The sequence below is a fragment of the Engystomops pustulosus genome, chromosome 8 (genome assembly GCF_040894005.1).
Source record: "Engystomops pustulosus chromosome 8, aEngPut4.maternal, whole genome shotgun sequence".
In the NCBI taxonomy this organism is placed as follows: Eukaryota; Metazoa; Chordata; class Amphibia; order Anura; family Leptodactylidae; genus Engystomops; species Engystomops pustulosus.
This window is the reverse complement of record NC_092418.1, coordinates 34,748,352-34,758,894: the sequence shown is the minus strand read 5'-3', so window position 1 is coordinate 34,758,894 and position 10,543 is coordinate 34,748,352. Positions and strand designations below refer to the sequence as shown.

Sequence of the window (10,543 nt, the reverse complement as noted above, 5' to 3'; positions counted from 1 at the left end):
TTGGTGTGTGCCGTTACTTTGCCCTACTTGAATTACTATTATCTCTCTATATGACTGAGCACCGCTAAAGAAGTCCTTGACTGTGTGTGTTGGTCCCGGTACATGGTCCTACTGTGTGGTGGAAAGGATATCGCCAGGGTGAGGATAGTGCCCGCCAGAGACCCCTCTCTTTTTTGTATTACTTGATTTTCATATGTGCTCCCACACCTAGAAACACAATCCTTGTGTGATGTAAAAGATGAGATCCTTCTCTTTAAAATGACACCTGATTGTTTTAATTGTTGCAGTTGTTTGAAATGTGTCCACCTCCAGCTGAAGGAAGAGGAGGAGGAGGAGGGAGCTGCCAGATGCCATGTGCTACGGGCCTGAGGGCCATTACTAGACATCAGAAATTGGGTCCAATGAATCGAAAGGCAAAAGATAGAGTCACAAGAAATTCAGGGTGTGGAGAGTGATGAAGATGTTTCAGAAGATGATGACCTGATTAGATTTGATAACTAATTGTACATTTTTGAGCATAGAAAAATCCCATTAATATAAACCTAAATTTTTCAGAGCAAATAAATAATATAAGACCCCATATTTATGGTAGTATGTAGAATCCATGAAAGTTTGAAATTTGGAAATACAAGAATCAAGAGACAAAATTTATTTCGCTTTTACACATTTTGAAATTTTTATTCCCGAGAATTACATCTATGTCATAAATGCCAAAATAAAAAATTGTGTTTTTTAGAAGAAATGGAAAATCCAAAAACAAAGTCAAAGCTGTAACAATCTCCAGTCGTGATCAGATGATTTCTATTCAGTTGTGCAACGGACCTTGCTCCACCCCCAAAATTAACTTAATACTGAAATAAATTTATAAAACACATAATGGAACAAAACACAAAAAATGAGGATGAAGTTTCAAGTATTTAAAAGAAGAATTTTCCATGGAGGAGATAGTAGCGTGACCACCACTCATGTACAGTACCTGCTGATTTTAGGATCCCTGAGCAGCTGGACAGGTCCTTACAATGGATCATCAGAGCATGAACTAATTAAAGCATAAATAACAATATAGACAGGAGGGACCTGAGATTTGTTCACCTCTTCTACGAGGTACAGTATGAATAAATTGGGGGAAAGTTCTGAGATGATTCATATAATCCATCAGAAAACTGTAAACATTCCCCAGGACATTCATGAGATTCATTACATCGGCCTGATCACTTCCAGGACAGGACTGGGTTTTCTGGTGACCCCCTGACTGTATCAGTGGTGCTTTGGACCTAAGCTCTTTTTTTGGATCGATCCACACTTTTAATTTTATCCTATGTTGATATACCGGGGCCCAACACAATCCAGTGTTTGATCAATAATTTATAGTATATATATATATATATTGTACATGGCACTGATCACCAGAATCACTGGAAAAAAGGAAAGTTCTGTCCGGAAAGCACATAAAGTGCTGGACAGAAGGTTGGCTTTACAGGTGGGGGATTTGTAAGTGCCTCCAAATGTTGTTCGGACTCTCTATAACACTGTCACATTAGATATTCCGGATATGGGAAGCATGCCCTCTCTGAGAAGGAGTGGAGAGCATGCTGGGCCTGGAAATTAAACCAGTGGCACTGATTGTTGAGTAAGATGAAGAGCCACCAGTCATGGACCCACCGACGCAGGCTTCATACAATGTAGGGTCTCGATACAGATACTTTCTGCATGGATTCTTCTTCTTATCAGTAGTCTAGTTGGAGACTCTAGTTATCCCCCATTTTGAGATGTTCCCTCCTCATTCTTCTTCTTGTATAAGAATAGGCATCAAGACGTCAATACTGTGTCCATAGACATGGATGGAAGGAGTAGGTAAGTTGAGTATGGACCCCCAGAATGTAGTATTGAGATAGCACCTTGGCAATTATTCCTGAGGTCTTGACCAGATGTTTCGTCACTCTCTTGTATTGACGAGTGCACATGTTCGTCCGCGATGTTGATCACGTGAGGATTGCAGGACTCTGGAGGACAAGAAAAGGATGAATATGTGGTATGTTCTCCCCAACTACAAGAAGACACATGGGGATACAGGGGTTGGCACGTACATCCACCATTACACCTCCAGTCTCGTATTGACCACAAGGATAGATGATCAATTTAAAAAAAATATTTGTACCTGTGTAGTAGATTGGTGTGGTAGGTGTTGGACATTCGTCATGAGATCTTAAGCAGATGCTTTGCTGAGTCGCCTGGACTGACAGTGGCACATCTTCATCTTGGACATAACGCGCATTAGGAGGGCACGGACCTGTAATAACAAGGCCTGGATGAATGCATGTGCTGTGTATGTTTTACATCCTTCTCAGTGTCCCAGACCGGTCCTGTGAATGGCTGGAGGCCATGTTATTGTAGAGACCGGTCTCAGTATTGTAATGGATGACAAGCCAACCTAGAGGTGACAGTACAGATCAGTTTCAGGTTGGTTAATTGTACTGAGATTGGGATGGAAAGAAGAGGAACAAGAAATCTATGTAGCATCGTGTTTCATATATCAGGAGTAAAGTGCGATATATACTGGGATAGGAGTTAAGTATTATATTTGCATTATTATGTGGATACTGGTTTATACAGACCTTCTCTAAGGGGATATGAGGAATTTGGATGACGGTCTCCACTTGGTCTCCTATGACCACCTGGCTCTTCATTGCACAGACGTAAATATTCTTCTGGAATAAGGAAAAACACAACGTTATAATACTGCTATACTATATCTGGCAGTGACCTTATTCTTCAACCACCTTGTTGTCATACTGGGAGTTTTACTCACCCAGGGGTCTCCTTCGGCAGCGACTACAGAATCCACAAGCCCCTACAAAAAATAACATTAGATGGTTGAAAGGTCTTCAATCTTACATGTACTAAATTGTATGAGTAGTTGATACACGCATGTTCAACCAAACCAAGATGGACAAGGACTGGCATCTGTAGGTACAGACAGAAGAGTGGGTACACAGGGTGTTAGGGAGAAAACAAGCCACCCCCTTTCATCTGTACCTGTGTAATGGATCAGTGAGGTAGGTGTCGGACGTCCTTCATGAGATCTTACACAGATGGACGGCTGTGTCTCCATGACTGACTGTGGGACATCCTCATCTGGGACATAACTCACAGGAGGATCTGAAATAACAAGGCCGGGTTAGGAATATTTTGTATGTCCCCCAGAGGCCATATAGTAGTAGAGACCTGTCCCTGTATGCTGATGTTTTACAGGACACCGGGAAACCACCCAGGGCGCCACAGTGATTTGGGGTGCCAAGGAGGGTCTGTATGTGCCTGTATGTGTCTGTATGTGCCTGTATGTGCCTGTATGTGCCTGCATGTGTCTGTATGTGTCTGTATGTGTCTGTATGTGTCTGTATGTGCCTGTATGTGCCTGTATGTGCCTGTATGTGTCTGTATGTGTCTCGATGTACCTGTATGTGCCTGTATGTGTCTGTATGTGTTTGTATGTGCCAGTATGTGCCTGTATGTGTCTGTATGTGCCTGTATGTGCCTGTATGTGTTTGTATGTGCCTGTATGTGCCTATATGTGCCTGTATGTTTCTGTATGTGTCTGTATGTGTCTGTATGTGCCTGTATGTGTCTGTATGTGCCTGTATGTGTCTGTATGTGCCTGTATGTGTTTGTATGTGTTTGTATGTGCCTGTATGTTCCTGTATGTTCCTGTATGTGTCTGCATGTGCGTGTATGTGCCTGTATGTGTCTGTATGTGCCTGTATGTGCCTGTATGTGCCTGTATGTGTCTGTATTTGCCTGTATGTGTCTGTATGTGCCTGTATGTTTGCTAGAGGAACTAGAGATCTATGGTGTAAGATATTCTATATGATTGGTTGGGGGTTGGGGTATATTTCTGGCTGCAGGTTTATTTGCACTTTGTGTCGGGGGGTATGAAGTATTTGGTTGATTGTCCTCATTTGGTCTCCTATGTCCCCTGGACTCCTCTTCATACTCCTCTTCTGGAATAAGAAACATAAAGTTATAATACTGCTGCACTACATCTGCCAACGACCAGATACCACGACTGTTATACGGACCTGATCAGACCCCCCCCTTGTTTTACTCACCCAGGGGTCTCCTGCAGCAGCGACTACAGAATCCACGAATCCCTACAAAAACAGAGAAATACATTAGATGATTGGGCTTTTATGTAACGTGCAGTGATGTGTAGGGGTAACACAAATACATGCATGCCCAGCCAAACCAAGCCAAACCAAGCATGCGTGTACATGAGGAAGTGGAAATGCTACCATCCATATACATGTCCTGGTGACGGCTCTCCAGGGAACATGGATCTGGGTATATGAGGAGGGGGGGGGGGGGGTGTTATGGCTTTGCTCTCTGGTGTCACTCCCGCACTTACACTGGCAGAGCTGCTGTGTCCGGCTCGGACGGTCTGACATGTTTCTTCTTCACCTGGTGAGATAATGGAAGATTAGGGCTCATATAGAAAAAATTGTTTAAAAAATATATAATAAAAAACAAGCTACTAATACATAGGGTGTTCATACATAGGTGCAGTCCACCTATAGAGCCTACAGATATGACGCTGCAGAGGATATATATATATATATATATATATATATATGTGTGGTAATGTACATGTTTACTCGTGATTGTGTACAGTACAGTGTAATGTGTGAGTGTGTATACATATCTGTCTTTATGTGTTAATGTATATGAGTTGCATTCATTTGCATACATCTACATGTATACGTTTTTGCGCCTGTGTAGACATCTGTGTGATGTTTATGCTTGGGTCTATAAATCTATGTGAATGTGTGTTTAATCCTTGTATATACACAGCTGTGTGTATGTATGTATTATGGGGCACATTTTCTTAGAGCAGTGCAGTGGGTACTATGTGCAGTTTGCCTGTGTAGTGTGCAGGGGGCACCCGATTCAGGATTTCTGGTGCCTGTTCTGCATGAATCTGGCGCCCCCTGCACTGCCCTGCCCGAGTGCACCAAATTTTTTCTTTAACGTGCGGTGCACTTCTGACTTTGCATGTTAAATCTGTATGTGTGTATGTTGCATGTGTAGGGAAAGGTGTAAGTGCGGATCTACATGTGTTTGTATTTCTTTGTGTCTTGTGTGTATACATTTACATGTGTGTATGTTTTTTTATGCTTCCATGTATACCTCTGTGTGTATGTGTTTTTTCTGCCTGTATGCACAGCTCTATGAACTGTAGTCTATACACAGCTTTGTATATATGTGTGGGTCCTATGCTTGCATGTACGTATTTATATATATATGTGTTATACCTGTGTGTATGTGAGTGGATTCTGGTCATGTATGTGTGTGCTTGTCTTATGCTTGTATGTATACAACTATTTGTGCATGTGGTATGTGTGTGCTATATGACCATGTATACATGTAGTATGTGTGTGCTATATGACCATGTATACATGTAGTATGTGTGTGCTATATGATTATGTGTGCATGTAGTATGTGTGTGCTATATGATTATGTGTGCATGTTGTATGTGTGTGCTATATGATTAGGTGTGCACGTAGTATGTGTGTGCTATATGATTATATGTGCATGTAGTATGTGTGTGCTATATGACCATGTATGCATGTAGTATGTGTGTGCTATATGATTATGTGTGCACATAGTATGTGTGTGCTATATGATAATGTGTGCATGTAGAATGTGTGTGCTATATGATTATATGTGCATGTAGTATGTGTGTGCTATATGACCATGTATGCATGTAGTATGTGTGTGCTATATGATTATGTGTGCACGTAGTATGTGTGTGCTATATAACCATGTATGCATGTAGTATGTGTGTGCTATATGATTATGTGTGCATGTAGTATGTGTGTGCTATATGATTATGTGTGCACGTAGTATGTGTGTGCTGTATGATTATGTGTGCACGTAGTATGTGTGTGCTATATGATTATGTGTGCACGTAGTATGTGTGTGCTATATGATTATGTGTGCACGTAGTATGTGTGTGCTATATGATTATGTGTGCACATAGTATGTGTGTGCTATATGATTATGTGTGCATGTAGTATGTGTGTGCTATATGATTATGTGTGCACGTAGTATGTGTGTGCTATATGATTATGTGTGCATGTAGTATGTGTGTGCTATATGATTATGTGTGCATGTAGTATGTGTGTGCTATATGATTATGTGTGAATGTAGTATGTGTGTGCTATATGATTATGTGTGCATGTAGTATGTGTGTGCTATATGATTATGTGTGCATGTAGTATGTGTGTGCTATATAACCATGTATACATGTAGTATGTGTGTGCTATATGATTATGTGTGCATGTAGTATGTGTGTGCTATATGATTATGTGTGCACGTAGTATGTGTGTGCTGTATGATTATGTGTGCACGTAGTATGTGTGTGCTATATGATTATGTGTGCATGTAGTATGTGTGTGCTATATGATTATGTGTGCATGTAGTATGTGTGTGCTATATGATTATGTGTGCATGTAGTATGTGTGTGCTATATGATTATGTGTGCATGTAGTATGTGTGTGCTATATGATTATGTGTGCATGTAGTATGTGTGTGCTATATGATTATGTGTGCACGTAGTATGTGTGTGCTGTATGATTATGTGTGCATGTAGTATGTGTGTGCTATATGATTATGTGTGCATGTAGTATGTGTGTGCTATATGATTATGTGTGCATGTAGTATGTGTGTGCTATATGATTATGTGTGCATGTAGTATGTGTGTGCTATATGATTATGTGTGCACGTAGTATGTGTGTGCTATATGATTATGTGTGCATGTAGTATGTGTGTGCTATATGATTATGTGTGCATGTAGTATGTGTGTGCTATATGATTATGTGTGCATGTAGTATGTGTGTGCTATATGATTATGTGTGCATGTAGTATGTGTGTGCTATATGATTATGTGTGCATGTAGTATGTGTGTGCTACATGATTATGTGTGTATGTAGTATGTGTGTGCTAAATGATTATGTGTGCATGTAGTATGTGTGTGCTATATGATTATGTGTGCATGTAGTATGTGTGTGCTATATGACCATGTATACATGTAGTATGTGTGTGCTATATGATTATGTGTGCATGTAGTATGTGTGTGCTGTATGATTATGTGCGCACGTAGTATGTGTGTGATATATGATTATGTGTGCACGTAGTATGTGTGTGCTATATGATTATGTGTGCATGTAGTATGTGTGTGCTATATGACCATGTATACATGAAGTATGTGTGTGCTATATGACCATGTATACATGTAGTATGTGTGTGCTTTATGACCATGTGTGCATGTAGTATGTGAGTGCACGTCACTGTTTACAGATGTAGCAGAGCTGTGTTTGCCCTGACCGTATCTTCCTGCCGGATAAAGTCTTGGACCTTCTCCATAAAACTACACATCATAGTTTCCTTACCAGTAGCAGTGACACATTACAGACTCATCTCTAGCAACGCCACGTGTGTACGAGGATCCAGTGATATAAACATACCGTGCTGTAGCTATCCGTTCCGGCGAAAAGTGATGGCGTAAGCTCTGCGTATAATCACGTGATCACTTGGCCACTCCCACTACACCAGCCGCTCTCTTCCATATATCACACAGAACAAAGCCTGACGAAACTGTACTACAACTCCCAGCAGCATGGGTGCACAATCCACCCTAATATCTCAAATAAAAGCCAGAAAATGTCTCACCCAACAACCAAATGAACTACAAGTCCCAGCAGTCTATGAAATCCTCAACATACTGCAAAATAAAAAAAGCACCTAACACGAACAGATCTAATGGAGCCTTATACAACCTTTTCTGAAACAAAGAAAACTGTCATTTAAAAAAACACTCAAAAATCTTAAACTTATAATAAAAATTGCTAAAGCCAATTTTAAAAAAAGTATAAAAAGTAAATATGAGCATTGTATGCATATAAAATAAAACTCAACAACACAAAGATGCATAAAACTTTAGAGATACAGAGATGAAAATATCGACAAAACACTAAAAAAAAGGTAAAAGGAAAGAAAAACACTGGAAAAAAATAAGATGTATTAAAAAAAATTGTGAAATAAAAGTTTGATCCGTGAGTCACCTCAGGGCAGGGATCCCCTGTGCACGAGGGGTCACCAAAATCTTTGTAGGAAAAAATACAAAAGACATTGAGAAGGAAATGGGAAAAGGTAAGTAAAATATTCTGAAGATTTGTTTATTTTTCGGATTTGGGGAAATTTATAAAGATCTGATGCTTTAGGATCTTGGAGCGGATCCGGAGGAATCTGAAAGCATTTGGAAGGGGGGGAATCCTGCACGAGGCGCACGGTATCAGGACATGGGATATAGGAGCAGTACTCACGTTTTTGGGATTCTGATGGCAGAGGAGGAATATTTGGGGCTCCATCGCTGCCGTTCAGATCCAGAAGAGGAGGAAATATATCCGGACTGTTCTGAGCTCTCGTCTTGTAACTTTGTAAGACATTCCTGGAATTTATAAACACTCATGAGATGTGCCGCCCCGCGCTTCCTCCTCCTCCTTTCCTGATAGTTATTCAATGAGGTGACTAACAATCAGATATCTGACAGCAGGAACCAATCTGACTTAGGGGAGAATATTATCAGAATTTGCCCTATTATTCCAGAGAACTCCTCAACTATTTTCTGGTTTTATGTCCAGTTTTTCCTCCCTTTTTCAGAGATGTTTGGGGGCTTGTTTTTTGCAGGACCGTTTGGATTTCAATCAGCGCCACACAATGATCAGTACAGATTGCTGGGAAAAATCCAAATGCAGAGGAATTGACCAACAAACATTTAATTACGACATTTACTTACGGTTTCTGCTTTTACGGCTTTCGCTGTACAGCTCAGATGACTCCTCCCCTTATTCTTCAGTCAGTACAATCACAGAGATACCCAGCCTCTGGGAGAGTCTATGATATCCTAAGCTCCAGGCTGATCAACACCCATCTGTGTGACCTCTTCAATTCCAATATGGCGGCGTCCATGTGCCACCCCCATATTAGTGTCAGGCTCATAAATATTAGCCCTGGTGATCAGTGTGTAAGTGTATAACACACCGGACCCCTGCCCTGTATATACAGACCTCTCAATACCGAATGACAACGTGTGGAGTTATGGGTGAGTTGTGGGAGACACAAGTACAAAGTGGGCGGCCATTAGCCATCAATATCTGACTGGGGTTCCTCAGACCCATCAAATAATATTAGACTAGGGGCTGACATTCTATCAATGGACCCTGGTGTCATATAAATTGGGATGTCATCTGCTGGACCTCCAGTGACCTATATAAGAACCTGGGCCCACCAAGGATCCTCTAATACCCTGCTTGGCCAGTCTGACACTGTTAGAAGTCCTCATACTCTCCTGTTGACCACCATGTCCTTCATCAGGGATCTCTTAGGAGAGACTTAGGACTTGTGTGACTCAGGACGACCCACTGGGCACTTACAAGAACATCACATGGGAATAACTTTTGCTCTCACGGTAATTGACTTCATTCTTTAGTTGGACAACTTAGGAACACGATTGGGGTTGCAAATTTCAGCCAGGTCATTGCTGTGATGTAGAGTTTCTCCGATTCTTCAGTTTGTCCTCCTGATGTAGAAGCAGACACCAAGAAGTCCTACAAAACTACTCTTATCAGCTAACCTAAACCCTTTATTATATCACCTCTGAGGTCTAAGTCCACAACCGAAGAATGTGGCAATAAACCTAGGACTTTAACCCAGTATATACCGGTCCTCAGCTACAGACATAGAGCAGACTTGCTCCTTCTTCAAGGATATAGCAGGAAGAACCTGTTCCCCATTGTTATGTTTGTCACTGAGCCCAAAACTGGCTCTGAAACTACTCATTGAGAAGAATACTTGACAATGAAATGACTATAAGGTGGTGAGATAACTCATACTGGGCAAGATGAGTCTTAGAGATGACTATAATACAGAATCAAAGTAAAAAAAAAGATTAACCCCTTAGTGACACAGCCTGAAAAGGCTCTAGTGACCGGGGATTTTTAAATTTTTTAAAATATTTTTTTTTTGTTTTTGCGTGCTACCTTTAAATTGTTTGCGATGTTTATTTCGGGACACATAGAGCTGGTTAAAAAGGTAATAAAAGTTTAAACATTTTTTTTTTCATTTTTATTTGGGGTAAAAAGTGGAAAAAAAGTCTTTTTTCGTAATTTTTTTTAAAAAATTATAAATTTACACAAAATGAATATTATTAATGAATTCCCTATTTTGTTTTGGTCGTTTTGATATATAATCTGTATAGTCTCGGGCAACTAGGGGGCAACATAGACAACAGGGCGACTATGGCGATGCTTTTTGTAGTGTAGTAGGGGGATTTTCTTTATTATATAGGGAAATGTCATTGTATTTTTATGAATAGTATATAGCCAGCTAGCCCCCTATAGTATACAGCCTGCCCCCAGTAGTATACAGCTTGCCCCCAGTATTATACAGCCTGCCACCAGTAGTATACAGCCACCCCAGCCTGCCCCCA

General features: G+C 40.6%; 1 protein-coding gene across 1 annotated transcript; it reads right to left on the bottom strand.

The window, feature by feature from the left end:
- Nucleotides 1-626: 626 nt before the first annotated feature.
- On the bottom strand, nt 627-8,507 carry LOC140075127 (uncharacterized). The gene is made up of 9 exons (XM_072120640.1): nt 8,379-8,507; nt 4,403-4,455; nt 4,107-4,148; nt 3,915-3,998; nt 3,037-3,159; nt 2,810-2,851; nt 2,616-2,708; nt 2,159-2,290; nt 627-2,003 (listed from the first exon to the last, which is right to left on the bottom strand). Exons 2-9 carry the CDS (start codon nt 4,440-4,442, stop codon nt 1,810-1,812), a joined length of 750 nt encoding a protein of 249 aa, XP_071976741.1. The 5' UTR covers nt 4,443-4,455; nt 8,379-8,507; the 3' UTR covers nt 627-1,809.
- Nucleotides 8,508-10,543: the final 2,036 nt, after the last annotated feature.

Excerpts from the sequence above, each read along its gene's own strand:
- LOC140075127 (XM_072120640.1), bottom strand. The coding sequence starts at position 4,442 with ATGTCAGACCGTCCGAGCCGGACACAGCAGCTCTGCCAGT. Across the intron at positions 3,999-4,106 it reads CTGCTGCAGGAGACCCCTGG|AAGAGGAGTATGAAGAGGAG; the intron begins GTGAGTAAAACA and ends TTCTTATTCCAG. Across the intron at positions 3,160-3,914 it reads TTCATACCCCCCGACACAAA|ATCCTCCTGTGAGTTATGTC; the intron begins GTGCAAATAAAC and ends TTGTTATTTCAG.